Here is an 18,381-nt window from a genome sequence, read left to right on the forward strand (position 1 = left end):
TTAGGGCCTACATTGCAAAAATTTTCATTGAAGTAATTTGAGATGGCCGCAGGATCTGTCAGATTGTCCCCGGTAGTCGAGTTCGTGATTTGCGAGACAGATGCTGGGGCGTTTTTCTTGGTGCGAGAGCAATTTAATTCTTGACCAGGCTTTTCGAGTGTCCTTCTTATGTTTGTTGAATAGGGCTCTTCAAAAATGACTTTTTTTGTCAAATCGTACTGGCTACTTGACAAAATTGTTTGGTTACCTAATTTAAGCCTACACACAAAATTTGGTTCAATTCCAGCCAGTAACCACTTTGCTACAGAAGAAAGTTTCTATTTATTATATAAAAGTGAATGATAAAAAATTTGAAAATTTTCTGTTCACCCCATGAAAGTCACATATATGTAACTCTTCCAGGACATGTCCGAATCCAGTAAAACACAAAGGTATTTGGCATCATAGGCGCTGACTTTTATTTTTACATGGGGTGGCGGCAGGCGCGTAGCCAGGGGGTGTCCAAATCCCCTCCTTTTGAAACGCAAAACTCCGTCCTTTTGAAACGACCATTCTGACGCTAATATTCAGTTGCAATTCAACAAGTCGTATTATCAGTGTTACGCGGGGAATTAAATTCATTTCTACAGCGAACACAGAAGGTAAACATGTGTAAAATCATCATCATCATCATCATTGGTTCATTAGCAATTTTATCAGTTCAATACACCACAAAAAATGCGATACAATGAAAAGACAGGAAGATGTCGAAGCGACAAGGAGTAGTCTATGGAATCTGACACCCACCTTGGCCTAGGCCAGAGGTTCTCAAAGGGTGGGCCATGGCCCACTGGTGGGCCACAGAGCAATTTGAGGTGGGCCACAGAGCAATTTAAAAAATTTCAGAATTAATGTAAGTTTAGTTATAATTCCTATGTTATTCGCTAAAAATATGTTCGTACTATCTAATTATACGTAGGCTACATAGCTACAAAGCTTTTCATCCGACCCTGATTAGTCGTAGTGGCACGTATGAAGTGAGCATGTACAAATTGAACACGTTATGGAGAAACGGTGGCTTTTTCTACTGGCTATGACAACCTACGGCTAACAGCAACTGAAATAATTTCAAGCGTATAATAACTGGAAGCTAATGCTGAAGTAACCAAGTATTCTGACAGCGTCATATGCCGTATGCCGTTGAAAGGGGTATGCAATGAACTCGCAATGAAGTGTTTGTTTGTTTGTTTTGGGGTATTCATGGTGTTTGTCGACTACCATGGTCATTTACACCAGGCCGATATTCTTGTTATTTTCCGTAACTGCCGACTTATAGCACGGCCCACCTCTAGGCTTTTTGTAAGACACCGCTGACGCGGATGAGGTGGCAAGGAGGAGCCTAGGTAAACCTCCAACACTTAGATATCGGAATTCGGAAGTCGACCTCGGTCGGACTCGAACCCGCACCCATTGGTGTTGCAGCCGCGGATTACACCACTGCGCTATCTCGCCACAATGCCACAATGGAGTGAAATTGATGTACAGATTTACTGTACTTCGGCAGGCCGTATTATTGTAAGCTAAAAATAAGCATAATTGCAAATTACTAGAAACTTCTGGCGGATGTATAGGCCTACTGCACCACCTCAACGAATCTTAATGGATTGAGAATTTATGGGAGCGCATTAATCTTTGAAGTCGGTTTAAAATGTCCGGCCTGGAAATCATTGTACATAATGAAAAAGTCACAGGAATGCATTGTATCATTGGATTGAATATTCTGACATCGAAACTTTAGTTGTTTTGGTACAAGACATACAAACATTACAAAGTACATCATGCATATTGAAAAATCTTTCTTCACTTCTCTGTAGTACCCCATCCACCAATGAATTGTTCGATGCTGGTCCAGAATGTCTATAATATTCCCCACAATAGTATCACTAAAGTCCCAATCACACAGTGTGGGGATTTGATCATTGTGTTTCGTGACGCGAATGGAGCAGCGGACGAAAATAATCTACTTAGGAGTTTTAGCTTATGATCTACCAGGGCCGTAACTACTGCACCCACACTCCCAATTGGGGAACTCGAAGGGGCCCAAGATTATGTCGTTGGTCATTTGTTGGAGGATATTTATTGAACTTGAAATTTTTTTCGCGCTTAGCGCGATTTCATATCCCTGGATCGAGATTTAAATATCATCAGTTAGAGAAAAATGCACATATTTTAGAGAAATGGGCATATCGGCGCTGTCCATGGCCACGATTAAACAGGATTATGACTATAAGATATCAGGTGGGCCACAGCACATTTTTAAACCGGAAAATGGGCCACGGCCAAGAAAGGGCTGAGAACCCCTGGCCTAGGCGATGTAAAGAGGAGGCATGCACACTGAATGAAAGTAAAGAAGACAGTAAAGAAAAGAAAGCGACAAGAAATAGGGCGGTAATTTCGAACCAATCCCCGAACTGCTCAATAAAGTGGTAATGTAGCTTGAGTAGGCCTACGTGCGAGGGCGGATTTTCATCCAACTAGATGTGCCAAAATCACGAACTGGCCATGAACTCGTGGCTGGCCACGAAATTCACTGTGGCCGGCCACGAGATAACGCTTTTTCACGGCCGACCACGGAAAAATCTGTGGCCAGTAAGCAGTGTTGGGATCAAGTCACTACCTTCGAGTCACGAGTCATCTCGAGTCATTGCAGATTTTGACTCGAGTCAAGTCAAGTCAATCGATTTTCAAAGGTGACTCGACTCGAGTCAAGTCAAGTCACTCGTTTTTTGGAGGTTACTCGAGTCAAGTCGAGTCAAGTCAAGTCACGAGTCAAGTCACAATTCAAGTCAAATTGAATTTTTAAAGCATGAATGATGATTCAAAGTCATTAAATTTTGCTAGCTGTGTGAAAGACAGATTAATTGATCATTTATCTAGAATCAAATAACGAATATCTAGTTAAAGATACATGCAAAAAGACGTTGTATCCCTCACGCCCACGTAGAGCTATGCTAATAAAATAAGTGAGTTACTGTACAGCTACATGCTACAGTACGTTATTATCAGCCAAAATATTGAACCTAATGCGAAGCTTCGAGAAGTTGAAACAAATTGATATGGTACAATAGCCCATCTACACATCCGTGAGAATATAAACGCCCAAACTATATTTTTTCGATTTAAATCATACAAGAGGGCTGGTAAATGTGAGCACTGCGCAACGTAAGCATTAAGCCGTCTAAGAAACAGAAACACATTGCTATTTAGATTAATCTTGTACTACTACTTCGACAACGTAAGCTGTGATCGTTCAGTTTGCGGTCGATTTATTTGTGACCTAACAATGGAGGATCAGTGGAACGTAGAATCAGTGAGTGACTGGTTGCTCTCACAGGTGACACCGACGTATCTCGAACAATCCGAACATACACAAGATACAGTGATTTAGTCGACACCGCTAACTTGATGACTTGAAATTGACTCGTAAATTTTACTCCGAGTCACGAGTCAATGCACGTGTTTGAAGCTCCGAGTCAAGTCAAGTCAAGTCATTTTTCCAAAGTGACTCAAGTCAAGTCATACGAAAAAGTTGACTCGAGTCATCCCAACACTGCCAGTAAGTGGCCACGGGAATGCTGAGACCCCTTCTGGACATCATGCGAGACGATGCAAACTGTCGGGTTATGTTATAATATTCCAGCTATTTGACATTTGACGTGCCACAATTTTATGTAGAATATTTTAAAATCTACTGAAGATTGATCTGATATCATAGCATTTGAGCGGTGTAGCCTAATCCTGGTTTTGATATAGTCGTGTAGGCTGTTGTTACTGTCATTACCAAACTCAAATTGAATAAACATTAGATTTTGCCTTCGATTATCATTGGAACATATCAATAACAACTTAAATATAAGCATTTATTGAGCCAAAGTAATAGCATGGCTTCTTAACCTTTTTAGCGATCGTACCCCTTGTGCTTCCAATAAGATTTTTTCGTAGCCCTGTCCATTTTCGACACAAATTTTGATGGTACTTATATTGAATCAGAATGCCCATTTACATAAAATCGCGCGTAGCGCCAATACTATTCTCCACTTGAATAAATTGGCCAAGAAAATATTCCACAGCATGTAGGCGTAATTTCAAAATTCATCACGTACCCCCTGATCTGGTGCTTCGTACCGCGATGGGATCTACGGACTCTAGTTTAGAACCCCTGGAACAGAAATGTCCAATCGCAGAAGAATTCATTGCTGTTGCAGCTGTGGACTGTAAATGCGCGGCAATAATGCAGCATGAGCTTCCCATTCTATTTCTAACCCCCTTCTCAGATAGTCGATCTTCTTGCATCACTGACTACTGAGCGTGCGAGCACCTGAAGTTCAGAACCGCTGAATTTTATAATCTGACGATCGCAACACCATTAATTAATTTTCCACTGTAGATCCTAGCTGAATGTCTTGAACAATAATAGTCGAATATGTTATTAATTCCTCTATTCCAGTAGCCTATACACTTACATTTAACGCTCACATAAAACTCTTTCTAACTCTATTGCGTTTTCGAGGTATTTAGGTAGTAACAGTTCGAGTAGCCTACTGGTGCTTGACCACTGACCATTACCATGGAATACATGGGGTTCCTGGAGCTTTCAGTCTTGTGGGTTCCCCGGGATCCAACACACACAACTTGGACACCTAATTTGTGATGATTGGGGCGTCTCGCATGCACCATCGAGATGCTTTGGCGACGGAGTTGCGATACGGCCCCATGAGGTCATCTAGTCTGCGCCCCCGTTTTTTTTTCTCCTCGATGCTATCCGTGATTGCTGAGCGCCTAGCACGATAGCTGCGGATACCATTTTTCGAGTCTTTGGTATGACCCGGCCGGGGATCGAACCCACGACCTACCGCTCGAGAAGCCAGGCGCATAACCATTACACTATCTCAGAATTAGGTCAAAATTGTAGCGTTAGGTCAAAAAATGTCAAAATTGTTTACAAAATAAGAATTATATTGCAACCCGTATTTCATTTGTATCGTTCACTTTGCACTGTCGGTGAACTTGCAGCTTTACGGCTTGTAGCCTGCTTTATGGGGCTACCGTTGTAGACAGCCCATTGTCTCCTCGTGAATCATAAACATTCAAATGAAACAAATAGGTTGACATGGTGTTATGCTCGACGCACCGCAACATCCTAACTGAAGCAAGACTGCGTGGGCATTGCATGGTTCTTATATTAAGAAGCGCATGATGAAAAATTGTGTTGTAGTTGGCAAGCTACGTACACTTTCTACCCGAGGATATAGGAAAGCATCTTTCATTGTACTACAACAAATCAAAATTATTTCTACCATGATACGTGATGTAACTACTGGAATTCTTCATGGGGCCAGATTTCGTTAAAATACGAGATTTTCCATGAAAAAATCAGTCAGTTTTCAAGTCAAAAACGTTTTTTCAGGCCAAACTACTTCGTAAGGACAGGCAGTCCCAATCAAAAATGAATATTAGTACAATTTTAACATTCTGTGCGAAAACACCTAATTTTCATGCGTGAGGTCGACATTTGATCAAAATTAAAAAAAAAATTAGGTAAAAAATGTCAAAATTTTGATTTTTAGGTCAATTAGAAATCGCCCCACTTATCAGTTTGACCCACGTGAAATACAAATATAGATAGAAGGTTTTGTTGTAACTTTACGTTGTGCAAGCATTTTCACCTGTCATGAGTTAAGAATAAGGATCCCACGTGGAATCCGAATTGATCAATTCGAGAAATCTTCAACTCACAGAGAGCTGTCAACTCTGACACAAAGTGCACCACAAAACTGCTCCATTCCGAAGCACGTCAACTATATTTCATGAAGCACCTGAATTTTATTGTCCAAAATCGCATCAGAGAGAGCCAAAAACGGTAATAGATTATTATAATCATCGACCCCATACGAGTTGAAATAAATTACGAGTCACGAAAGAACGATCGGCCTCAATTTTCCTCTGAAACCGACGGATTCTTAAGGAAAGTTCGGATTTTTACTTCATGAGCGTTCGCTTCGAATATAACATTGACAGTTTCAAATGCGGCAATCGTCTGAGTTACAGTGCTGGTATACTTCGGCAACGCCAGTTTACCGGATTTGGCCAATTTCATTTCGTTGTCACTCAACTTATATTTCGAATCGTTGCTGCAAGGCCACACCAGTTCGGTGGTTGCACGGTTTTCGTTATGCTTAGATCCTACTAAAGGTAAATTGTCGAGATACACTCGAGCGACTTGGCCGTACGACAGAGACAAAACATCTATAGAATGATTGTAAACTTGTAGTACCACGGCTTTATCAAAGACAACTCCCACACTTTTAATCATAGCATAGAAGAACAGTTGAACACTAGCGTCTTGCACTTTCTTCGCCATCGCCTTTTGAGTGTTACAAAGGTTGGCTTGTACCTGATAAAAGTATGGAGAGATCGTGAATATCATTTATTTTGGGTACCAGCAGACTTGCGCAAATTGCCAATCTAGTTAGTTCATGCTTAAGTAACTTGCTTATTTGATTAGTTCTAGATGGTGGTTTTTGAAAAGCAAGTAGTTCTAGCTGCAGATTTTAAAAAGAAAGTCGTTCAAGAACTAGTTACACAATAAACGAATATTTAGTCGCCAAACAACTACAATACCGTAAACCGGGTTAACTTCGGACAATTTTCCACAATGCCGCTTGGTATCTTGGAAATGCTAGGGTGTAGGGGAGGCAAATTTTGTGTTTTTCATGGGTCATGGAGCAAAGATTAGAATTACCTAATCCAAAATCTTCATGGTCATAAATAAGTACGTTTACCCTGTATGTGGGGTAACTTTGGACAATGTAGTTTTTTGTATGCCTTTACACTTTATTGTTTATGAAACTTCGTAAATGAGGCTTATTTGGTAAGAGTTGATGAGAGCAGTGGCTAAAACTGAAACAAAATAGTATATGTCTGGCCTATTCCATGATGTTTATCTAATCCCCCCCCAAAAAAATAAAAACAGGTAGTTTATGAAGGCTAATGACCCCTTATTCATCCCTTCTCTCAATTTTCCCTCGTGCCTTCACCAATCGGGACTTATAAATGATATATGGTGATAAGGGGTATCCCACTGGCAGTGTCAGCAAGCGACAGCAAACATAAGCACGTTACCCGTGATTTATTGCCGATTTCAAATATATTACTGTTCTTTAAAAGATACACTTTCCCTTTCCTGTGTCCTCTGATTGATATATTTGTCGTAATTTACGATATCCCATATTTAGGAGGCCCATCTTTAGGAGTATGTGATAAGTTTTTGAAGTAGCTTACACCTGATTACAGTCTCTCAGCTCATTGCCTTCCCATTTTTTCATATTCTGGCAAACTCTCAATTTATTAACCTTCTCATTCCATTTTAAGAAGCCATCAGACCGGTCTTAAGGAATATAGTTGATGATACACTTTGACACAGATGAAGCAGCCACTTTTTAGAGCTCTAAATATCACATTTTTCACTGTCCAAAGTTACCCCGCTCTGATAAAATTTGACGGGGTAACTTTGGACATCACATTTTCTTGTTTTCTTGTATTGATCTAAGGATGAGCCCACTGAGATTTTTGCCATTGATTAAGACTACTTAGAAGTATCTGCTGCCAAGTTTTGAATCTATGAATCACATGCTATCTATGTTTGGTTGTAAGAAGTTTAATAGCCATCAATTTTGATGAAATTGACCCCCGCCATTAATTTATCAATGTTGGGTCAAGTTTATCTGGTAGTGAAATGAATCCACCTTTTATTGAGACTACTTGTGGTACTGTTGCCTCATGAAAAAGAATTGGACATCCAGCGGCAACCCTTTTCCATGAATAACCATTTAAATCTTTTACTGCTTAGTGTCCAAAGTTACCCTGGTTCATGATACACATTTCGTCGTTTGCGTGAATTGTGAAACGTGTGTGTGCTGTTCTTGCAGGCATCGCAAGCTCAGAGTAATTATTACTGACAGTGGTGTAGACAGGTGTGAGTTTTGGGGCCGAAACCCATGTCATTTCCCATTCGAAACCCTGTTGTGAGTTTTGAAAAGTCAGTTCTGGTTCTAGTTATAGTTGCGGGTATGGAAAAACAAGTACCGGTAGTTCTAGTTCTACTGGCGAGTTTTGAAAAGTCAGAACCAGTAGTTCTAGTTCTATAAAGGCCTACAAGTTTTGAAAAGTGATTAATTCTAGTTCTAGTTGCGAGTTTTGAAATGTGATTAGCAGTGCCGTAGTTCTAGTTCAAGTTGCGCATTCCAAAAATCCAGTAGTTTGTACAAGTCTGGGTACCAGGAAACACATTGAACTACCTGCAAGTCTGCCGGCTGCAGTTGGGTGTTCTCTATCAGGTGTGCACCTTGTTGAATACTCGCGAGTTGCCTGTGAACGATGATATCTGCGTATCTGCAAAAAATAGACCAGGAAAGATAATTCAAACAGATATGACAGTTTAGAGCAGTGGTTCTCAACCGGGGGTCCGCGAGACCTACAAATTTGCAGAATGATTTATAGCCTAATTTGTATTTTTTGAATTAGGTAATAATCACGAGACAAATTCGCTTCATAACTGGCAAAACTTCACGACTCACATTACAAAAATGGCCGTCGAAAATGAAATATCTTATAGTGCTAACTCATTTGAATTGATGAATTGACAGCAATCTAACGATACAAACGTATATTGCTATTGTAAGATGTTTTGTCGGAGTTTGAGAAAAAATTAAAAGTTATAGTAGTAAGGTCAGTCAGGGTGACTTCGAAAGATTACAAGTTGTCAGTCTCAGCAAACTAGTGAGTGACCAGTCGCTAGAAATAAAATATTTGATCTGCTTTCTTCTAAAATATACATAACGTTGGACATTCAGTCAAAAATCTGTTTCTCAATTTTGGTGCATTAAGGTATCAGCGGAAGCGTTACGAGTTAACATGACATTCGGCGCTACCAATCTTTGTGGAAACGGATTTTCAGCACTCATTCATATCAAATTAAAAGCGAGGGTTTTCAATACAAGACCACTTATTTCAATAAATTCACCTGAAAATCGATGCAATTTCTACATAATGTATGATATAATTCATAAGATAAGTCATTTTGTTGCTATTTATCACTATCCTAGATTTAAATTTTACACAAGTCATATCACGGTTGCACGATAATTGAGCTAAATTTGAACCAAAACTTAAGGGGGTCCGCGACGGTCTCTGACGGCCAAAAGGGGTCTGCTAAGACAAAAAGGTTGAGAACTACTGGTTTAGAGGCTTTGATCGACTGGCTTTATTCATGGCATGATAGAAAATCCAATTTAAATGTGCAAATCAGAGCATGTGGGTCAAAGGTTACATTAGAACTGGGTTATGTTAAGTCACCAAAAAAATATCGACTAGAGTCATTACAGCCCTGGCCCCTGGTTAAGGCTGAACTACCGGTAGGCCTACTTACTTTTTACACAATATATTTTCCAAGTACAAATTAGTTCCGTATACATACGCTTGCCTCGTTTTCAGGAGTAAAATTACCATGAAGACTGGGTGAAAATGCCCCTGTTTCACAGTAACTGAATATATTTTCCAAAATTGCACCGATTTATTTAACACCATTATAGTCGTTTTGTGCTTATCACTATGCCTGAGCAAAATCGAATACCTGAGTGATTCGATTCTGAATCACCTATTATGTTCCGAGTCGAGTAATCAAGTATCACTCAATATGACGGCATAACAGTATGTTAAATCAAAAATTTGAAATATGTACCTTTTATGCGTCCAGAAAGAATATAATGCCTGTTAGCCTACCCATCACATTAAAGATACTTTGGTATTTTTTCGACCATACCGATTTGATTGCACTTTGTGACAATGTTGTGGGATCATAGTGTCCTATATGGTCTGGACACGAGCAAACCTCACGGCTCAGTGAAATTGGTCTGCGTCACACTTTCCATTTGGCTAAAAGGCAATTCGACGGTCATTTTTGACCGACTTGGCGAGCGCGAAATTTGACGAAATGGGTATCAATCGAAAGCTACTGCGGTACTGATGGCGAAGATATAAATTTTATTCTGCTCGTGGTCCTGGAACCTCCCAAAATCAGCCTCGAATGTTGCATTGTAACGGAGTTTGTAGTTCTACTACATGTTTTTCACATGCTGAGCTACGGCCAATCAAGGTTTCAAGCCTCCCACAGTGAAAAATAGAAGGCTAATCGAAACTATAATTCTCGTTGATAAATTAACTGGTAGTGGCGAGGAGCGTATCATTTAAGTGCTCGAAAAAATCATCCCTGCCTTACTCGAACCATTAAAATTAATACTCAATTCAGATTTGAATTATTGTGCAGGCTGACTAAGTACTTTTACCACCTCTGGGCACAAGACCAATTCAAAGATTCATGGAATCGGAGGCCTTACAATATTTTTGGTATCAAAAGGTAAAAGCGAAAAATCACCAAACCTTCTGATGGGCGACGTAAAGTGAGTGTACAGCGGTTCGTTGAGAGCAAAATGCCTGTATTTCTCTTCATCCTTGATGGAACCGGCGCAGAAATAAACCGCCAGCTCCTGCGGTTTCGTAACAAAATGCAGCAGGCCGTGTATACCACTTTTAGATAGTTTACCGCTAGACTCCGCTTCGCACAAAGACTTCGCCAACCCGCAAGACGACGATATATCCAATTTAATCCCGTGGTTAGCACAGTACCCCGCTATTTTACTCATCATAAAAGCTTTCGGCTCGGGGTGACGGCGCAGGAAAGCATGCTGCGGTAGCGATTCTCGCAATTTATGCGCCACAGATATATTTGCAAGCAGCATAAACTCCTCCACTAATTCATTGCTGGATTCCCGCTTGTATTCGTAGCAAGAATTCGGCATGCCCGTATTCTCATCCAGCGTGAACGAGACTTTAATTTGATCTAGTCTTAAAGCGCCTTTATCACGACGCCGTTTTCTTAAAGACTGCGCGATATTGTGTAGCATCACCGTCTTTTCTCTAAGCATTGACAGAGTGAAATCATCGTAAACTTCAGGATATCGGTTCGCTTCCAATTCCGCATCCGGGTTGTCGATGAAAGTCTGCGCGTTTTCGTAAGAAAGCTTAGCGCACGAACGTATCACCGTGCGTCCAAACCAAGTCTTCATCATTTCGCCCTGCCCGTTCATTTCCCAAACCACAGAGTACGTGAGCTTATCGTGTCCCGGATTTAAACTGCACAGGTTTTCGCAAAGCTCTCGCGGCAACATCGGCAATGCTTTTTGCACAAGGTAAATGGTGGTACATCTTTTAGCGGCGCTACGATCGATATCACTATCTGGTAAGACATAATGACTGACGTCTGCGATGTGGACGCCGACTTCGTAACTGTCTTCACCGGTCTTGCGAATATGCAAGGCGTCGTCTAAATCCTTGGCCGTGGATGGGTCTATCGTGAAAACGCATTCGGATCTTAGATCTCTTCGGTCTTCGAATTTTGTTCCAGAATTCAGCCCCGTGTCATGAAATTCCGGTAAATCCGAGACATCCACGCCGTTTTCGATGAGGATTCTTTGCGTTTCCGTTTCAATCTCGCCCCTTTCTCCGATAAACTGATGCAACCTCCCTGACGCGAACACATCGCAATCGCCCCATTCTTCAATAGTAGCGACAAATGCTTTGTTCTGAAAGTCCTGCGGGTTTTTAAAATATTCTCCGGGACACTGTTCTTCGGGAATCAGCAAACGAGGCAGGCAGTTATCAATGGGTCGAAACAAAACATACTTGTCACGTTTCGACGCTAATTCTCCGACGCACACGCGACTGTGCTGCTTCTCCAATATGTAAACTACGTCTGCCGTCTTTACTTTTGCAGATTCACCCTCATTCGTATCAGACTTAGGCACACCGGACGTTTCACCCCAGTGTTTCGGATCTCGTATCTTTACAACCACAATGTCACCGGGTAACGATCTGTTACGGGCTATCACCGAGTCGATTAAAATGTCTTGATTATTCCCATCTGATAGAAAAGCGTTGTGGTACATCCGCGGGTTAACACGGATAGGTCCTGAAACTAATGTACCCTCTCTCAAACCTTTTTCTACATCATCCTTACACCAATACGGGATATAACCGACAATGTTCTCATGTTCTTCATAAGGAAACACTTTACGCACGCCTTCCAGCTTCAGACTTAACATAGACTTCCACGCAGTCTCTGCTTGTACAGCAGTAGCCATTTCAAATGTAGAAGATACATTTGTAGTCATAGGAACGGAATGAGTTTTCACGATTTCACCAAACTTTTCGAGGATTCCTTTCAACGTAGCTAGAGTCACGTTAGATGTGTGATGACATACGACACATCTGTGATTACTGCTCGGCCAATTTGTCTTGTTAGCGTAGTGGTAAATGTGTTGATTACCTCCCTTTGAATGCGACTTGCGTTTTGTAGGCGTGTGGGACACGCCCGTCACAGCTGGCGGCCTTGACATCAGCACACGCTTGGAGATTCTTAGCATAAGACACCGGATGTTCAAGATGTAACCTTACGCTAACTTTATGCTATAAAAATGAAACGTAACAGGAATTATGTCGAACCAACGAGATCTCGCACGAATTTCGATCATACACAACATAATAGCAACAACTGTATACGCGGTTAACATGGAAACACCATTCAAAGCGAAAGTCTTTTCCGTTCACACAGGCATCGACAGGAGTGGAAATGATGTTCAACTCTGCAGACGATTTCAAGTAAAAAGCAGAGTATGCAACACATAAAACTGTCAAAATATCATTTGCAGCGCCAATTTGGCATGGGTGAATGTAAAGCCATAGCCTGTACCCTATATTAAAAGTACTAGGCGATTGGAATTGAAGTCACCGTTCTACATAGGATGCAATCACCCAGTCATAGCTAGGAAAATGGGCAGTGCAAAAGTTATGACTAGCGCTGGGTAAAGTCGAGTACCTGACTCATTTAATTCCAAAACGAGTATTAGGTTTCGAGGAAGCATACGAGCATCACTTATTATGATATCATGACACTACGAATAAGGTGGAACGTTCAAATATGTATGGTACCTTTTATGCCACCACAAAGAATAGATTGCCAGTTAATTAACTCAGATCCGTGTAGACTACTCGAAAGATTGTGCGCAGCCCTAGTTATGACCAGTGAGACAAGCAGGAAATAGATGCCATCTTCTGAAAAGAATGGAACAGATGAATACCGCGATCATTTTTCTGGCATCAGTTTTTCAAAAAAAATTGACCAATAAAACTAACACCCCCAATTCAAAGGAGTCGTTCATAACCCGGTTTAAAGGATGCAGCAGAAACTCTTATGAATAAAATTGGTCAGTAATACTCATTCGCAGTTGACAATAGACAGAATTCGAGAGTTTAAGCAAGACATAAAAACCAAAAATTCAGCAGTTCAATGATGATTAAAAACCACGTTTTCACAAAGAACATAGTAACTCAGATTAATGTACTCCGTAAAATGTCGAGTGGTCGAGTCCATTCGACGTTAGCTACGTTAAGACATCACCCCCTCAAAAACTTTAAATTGCAACAGCTTCCACGAGTCAGGCAGACCACATGTCTCCAACGAGCGGAACTTTACTTGAAACAATCTGTACTCCGGGTAGTGATTTTCAGTAATCTACTCACTGCATGGAGCGGTACCTACAACCCCATGCCCAATCTATTTTCCACGAATGACTTTAAGAAACAGTAAGGCGAAACGTAACCATCTCTGCCAAAATAAAATGATGATTAGGAAGCCACCTTGGACAAAGCGAAAGGCACATTGTGACATACAGGATCAACGCACGCCAATGTAACTAAAGTCTTTCCACAATCTGCATCGCGCATAAATCGTAGTCAAGTATTTTTCCATGGGTGAAATCACGTTGAGATGACCGGCATTGTGTACGCGATATTGCCAAGAGAATTGACAACTAAAATTCCACACAATTATTACCGACGGAAATGCATTCGAATGTAGATAGGGTGAGTAGGGTTGGTGGAACTCGAATACCTGAGTGATCCCAATAATGAACCGAGTATCACTGATAACAAAACGAAGGAATTGGTAACTTCAAATTTTTTACCTCTTATGCCACCACAAATAGTATATTGCAAGATATGCATCCCGTTATTGATCCTTTTTTCGATTATACCTATTTCATTGCACTTTGTGACAATGCTTCAAGTCAATCACAACTTTACAGATACAGTACGGTATGTCATTACCACTAATGTGTGCAGATTTGTACTACGTGTTTCATATAGTGCAACACGACCAAGTTTACACCCTTCCATAGTAGAAAATGGTATCGAAACTGTAGGTTTAGTTGATAAATTCACTCTTAGTGACAATTGGCGTCAGAATTTTAGTACTATAAAAAAAATCCTCTCCACTACTCGACAATTATAATTGATACTCGATTCAGATTTGAGTACTACAATCATTCAGTCCAGCCCTACTCATTACTCAACAGTAACGATCATGTTCATTAATTCAAGTCCCCGCAGCCTTCCGTGACCTTTTCGGTCTCTTTGTTTTCGGACTACTGGAATTCGAGGACACACTTCTCGTCTTCAATGGCGATCGTTTGATGGAGTTCAGAAAATCCTTCATCTTACGTCCTGCCACAGCCCTCCTGGGTCTCGTGCTCGACGATTCAGACTGCGAACTGGAAGCAGTCTCGTCCAATGTTGAATCGGACACTTCGGACGCGTCTTTTTCCGGGGATCTCTCTTTTAAAATGCGTTTTCTCTTTAGCGAGAGAGATTCGTCGTCTGAACCGTCGTCTGATGTCGGTAGCTTTGTTGTCGATGACCTCGGCTTGATTTTTGACTCGATAACCACTTTTGACGGCTTCGTAATCGGTATTTTAGTCACGGCCACCAACTTTCTGGGCTGTTTTTTCGCTTGCGTGGCCTGAACTCTATTTTCCAACGATGATTTTGCACCGACCTTTACCGGGATCAGTTTCGATTCCATTTGAAACGATTCGGGCAGGTAATTTTGCCGATTTTCTTCCTTTGTGAAAGTGGAGTAGAGTTGCGCGGGTAAAAATTTGCGAATGGCTTCATCCGGCGGTTCAATAATACCGATCGCATACTGTGCTGACTTTGCGAGAACAGACTGCAAGACTAAATCGCACACCGCGTACAAAGTCTTGTTGTCGGAATCGTCTTTATAAGCTCCTTGCAGCCTCGTTCTCTTAATCAATTCGGCGAGACGTTTTATAAAACCAAAACTGTCCGGATGGCCTCTCGTCAACAGCGGATCCAGCATGAATTGCAGAGAGTCTTTCATTCTAGCCAGGGCTGATTTTGACAGCTTTCCTTGAGGAGATAAATCAGGATCATTAGCGATCAAGTGTATCGCGTACGACAATGCGTATTCTGGCATGACCCTTTGCACCGAATGCTCTTGCGCCAAAGAGCGAAACCTCGTCACCAGTTGACGGTACATAGTCGCGCCTTGTTCTCTCGCTTCTTTCAATTTCTCTTGCGAAATCACGTAAAACAAAGCCATGAAACACACCGGCAATTGAAATTTCATCAAGGACTTGTACAACTTGCTCACAATTCGTTGCCTCACTTCTCGAACTTCATCCAGCATAACGCCAGCCACCTCCATCAAGATTTCAGTGGAAATAAGCTCCTTGTACTCCTTGCATCGTGCGATTCTAATCGCGCACAGCGCGGCTTCAAGTCGAAGATGCGCCATCTCCGCTTTTGGGATAGACCCGCATTTCATCAAGTCTCCGTCGTTATGCATCATGTGTTGCAATAGTCTGATCGTCGAGCCGCAACAGTCGGATTCGTTCGATTTAAGCCCGTTCAACCACCTTGTGATACATTTCATCGAAGTTAATTTAGTGGCCGTTTCTTCCGATAAATCACTGACTTCGCACCATTTCATGTCTTTTTTCTTTCCTCTTTTTAAGTTAGTCTTCATGATCAACTGCTTGACCAACACAGCTCCGACAAAACCTTTCATTTCTCTGCCGGCGCGAGCGGGCAACAATTGCGCGATACATCCCATCACTGTTAACGTGGATCTCAGATTTTCGTTCGGTTCTAGATTGTCAGTAGCAAACTGCTTGGCTTGGTGGAACAACTGCATCAACGGCGTCTCTCTCACGGAGACGAAAGCGCCGATGCAGCGGACCGCGTATTTTGCCAGTCTCGGAGAACTAGAGTTTGCGATCGCTTTCAACTCTGGCAACAAAATAGCTCGTACTGCGCGAAACCTGTCCTCCACCGCTGACGATGTGTTTAGAAATATCATTAACGCTTTCTCTGTGATATCATCTTCTTTACCCTTTAACAAACCTAATAAAATCTCGAAAGATTCATTGTCGGCAAACAAAGATGGATCGTGGTTTGATAGTAGCACCAATAAATCCATTCCGCGTACGTGGCCTTCCGCTTTATTAGCTTGTCCTATAGCCCATCCGCCGCTCAATATTTCCTTGACTTTCTTCTCTAAAACAATCATGGCGCTGGAATCGATCACGATCGGCAAAATGATGGCTCTTTCCAAAAGCTGCTGCATGGCTTGACGGAACTGCCTCGAACACCCGTCTTGTTCGATCTTCTTCAGAATATCTCTCACTGCGAGTCCGATTTTTTGCGACGTGTACCCGTCAGACACTAGATACATCAAAGAAGTTTTCACTGTCTTATCCTTGCACGCGAGTTTAATCAATTTCTTCAAAAATTCACGCCCCAGTTGTGGATTTTGCATGTGAGAAGCCGCGCTCATTATAGATTGCCAAATTTTGTCGTAACCTTCATTTTCAACGGTGTCAATAGCAGACACAGCTCCTTTCAACGCGTGCCTTAAAGACTTCTGTCTTTTCAGCATTTCCGTAATGGCTTTCACGGCGTGACTATCTACAGAGCAATACAAGTCAACTAGCTTCTGCGTTCGTTCGTCTTCCGGTAAATTATACTGCACTAAACTACCAACAAAGATCCTCTCGATTAAGATACAGTCGTCGAAATTATGAGTGTAGTAAACCCTCAGAAGGTGACTTTGCAAAAGGCTCTTTTGTGTCAGGCTTATCATCGTTGTGGCGTGAGAGGTCAACTTTTTATTGACATCCGCAACTGCTCTTATTGCAATCTCTCTCACTTTAGGTTTCTTATCCAAGAGACGCTCTCGTAAAAAGACTAATAATTCATCGTTGATCAAATGCGGACACTCCATCGCGATATGTCGAATAGCTACAATTACGGCCGATCTCACGTTTTCATCAGTATCGTGACGTCGCAATTTCAACTGCTCAAGCAATTCTTTGGTGTGTTTCTTTTCGTGAAGACTGTCGGGAGGGTGATTGACGATCATTCGAGAACAGAAGTTGACGCATTCCTTCCGAATTTCAGACTGAATATCGTTGAATCGAGCTAAAAAAGAATCCCACAGGCCCGCGTGAAGCTGTGACAGCCCAGAGTCTTTTTCTGCGAAGAGAGTGGAAATAAGACGGACGACTTTGAGCCGTTCCGTGTGCGAGTCCGTACGTAGCTTCATTTCCAGCTGCGCTGCAGCGTCGAGAAAGAAAGAATCGGAAATCTTACACAGCTCCAACAACAGACGGGACCAATTCTTCATCAAAGCGCTGAGATCTTCATCGTCGCCGAGTATCGCATTTTGAAAGAAGAGCATCACCGATATTTTAATGTTCTGTGCCGTTTTCCTGATAAGTTCGCGTGCCAATTCGTATGCGGACGGGTTGAGCTTCTGACACTTCTCCAGCAAACATTCGAGTACAATATTGAAAACTTGCGTGGGTAGAGTTTCCATGTCTGTAACTAACCAGATCATAATGTCTAGCATTCTCGATTTCAATTTGGAATCGTGCGACGAGTTGACCGTGCTGAAAATAACTTTAAACAACTCATGAAATACCTCGTCGGCGGCTGCATTATCGAGACCCATGCAAATATTGAAAGATTTAACGGCCGAAATATTTTCGATGATATGAAACGCTTTCGCGTACATCGTCGATTGCGTATTTTGCAGGTGAGACAGTTGATTCGCGATGAAAAGGAAGATATCTTTCGTTTTGTCTTGCGGGAAAGGGTTGTCCGGAGCGTAAAGCCGAAATATATCGCTAAATATACAGCCCAAATGAATCCTGGAGTTCGCGTCCGCGATTTCGTTGATCAAATCGCTCTCCACCAAGTACATGCAGAACGGGTGATAGATCTTCTTCTCCTCCTGCTGATCTTGATCGAGTTGAGAGAAAAACTTGCAGCATCTCTTCAACGACTTCAAGATTTCGGCCGGACTCATATCGGGAGATATCGACTTCGCCCCGGGGGGGAAGCGTACGCTCGCGACGTTCATAGCCC

General features: G+C 41.8%; 2 protein-coding genes across 2 annotated transcripts; both read right to left on the minus strand.

Moving 5' to 3' along the window:
- Positions 1-5,842: 5,842 nt before the first annotated feature.
- Positions 5,843-14,494, minus strand: LOC145456837 (DIS3-like exonuclease 2). The gene is made up of 3 exons (XM_080334963.1): positions 10,477-14,494; positions 8,337-8,430; positions 5,843-6,433 (listed from the first exon to the last, which is right to left on the minus strand). Exons 1-3 carry the CDS (start codon positions 12,516-12,518, stop codon positions 5,972-5,974), a joined length of 2,598 nt encoding a protein of 865 aa, XP_080191089.1. The 5' UTR covers positions 12,519-14,494; the 3' UTR covers positions 5,843-5,971.
- LOC145456835 (sister chromatid cohesion protein PDS5 homolog B-A-like) lies at positions 12,556-18,376 on the minus strand. The gene has a single exon (XM_080334960.1). The coding sequence runs from the start codon at positions 18,374-18,376 to the stop codon at positions 14,528-14,530; it is 3,849 nt and encodes a 1,282-aa protein (XP_080191086.1). The 3' UTR covers positions 12,556-14,527.
- Between the last annotated feature and the right edge of the window lie 5 nt (positions 18,377-18,381).

This window comes from Botryllus schlosseri, chromosome 15, assembly GCF_051294905.1.
Source record: "Botryllus schlosseri isolate E-star chromosome 15, Bs_hap1, whole genome shotgun sequence".
In the NCBI taxonomy this organism is placed as follows: Eukaryota; Metazoa; Chordata; class Ascidiacea; order Stolidobranchia; family Styelidae; genus Botryllus; species Botryllus schlosseri.

What these genes read in the sequence shown, in the direction of transcription:
- LOC145456837 (XM_080334963.1), bottom strand. Translation starts at nt 12,518, where the DNA reads ATGCTAAGAATCTCCAAGCGTGTGCTGATGTCAAGGCCGCCAGCTGTG. An exon ending in TTTACGTCGCCCATCAGAAG is followed by an intron (nt 8,431 to 10,476) that starts GTTTGGTGATTT and finishes TATTTTTTGCAG; the next exon opens with ATACGCAGATATCATCGTTC. An exon ending in TGCAGCCGGCAGACTTGCAG is followed by an intron (nt 6,434 to 8,336) that starts GTAGTTCAATGT and finishes TACTTTTATCAG; the next exon opens with GTACAAGCCAACCTTTGTAA.
- LOC145456835 (XM_080334960.1), bottom strand. Translation starts at nt 18,376, where the DNA reads ATGAACGTCGCGAGCGTACGCTTCCCCCCCGGGGCGAAGTCGATATCT.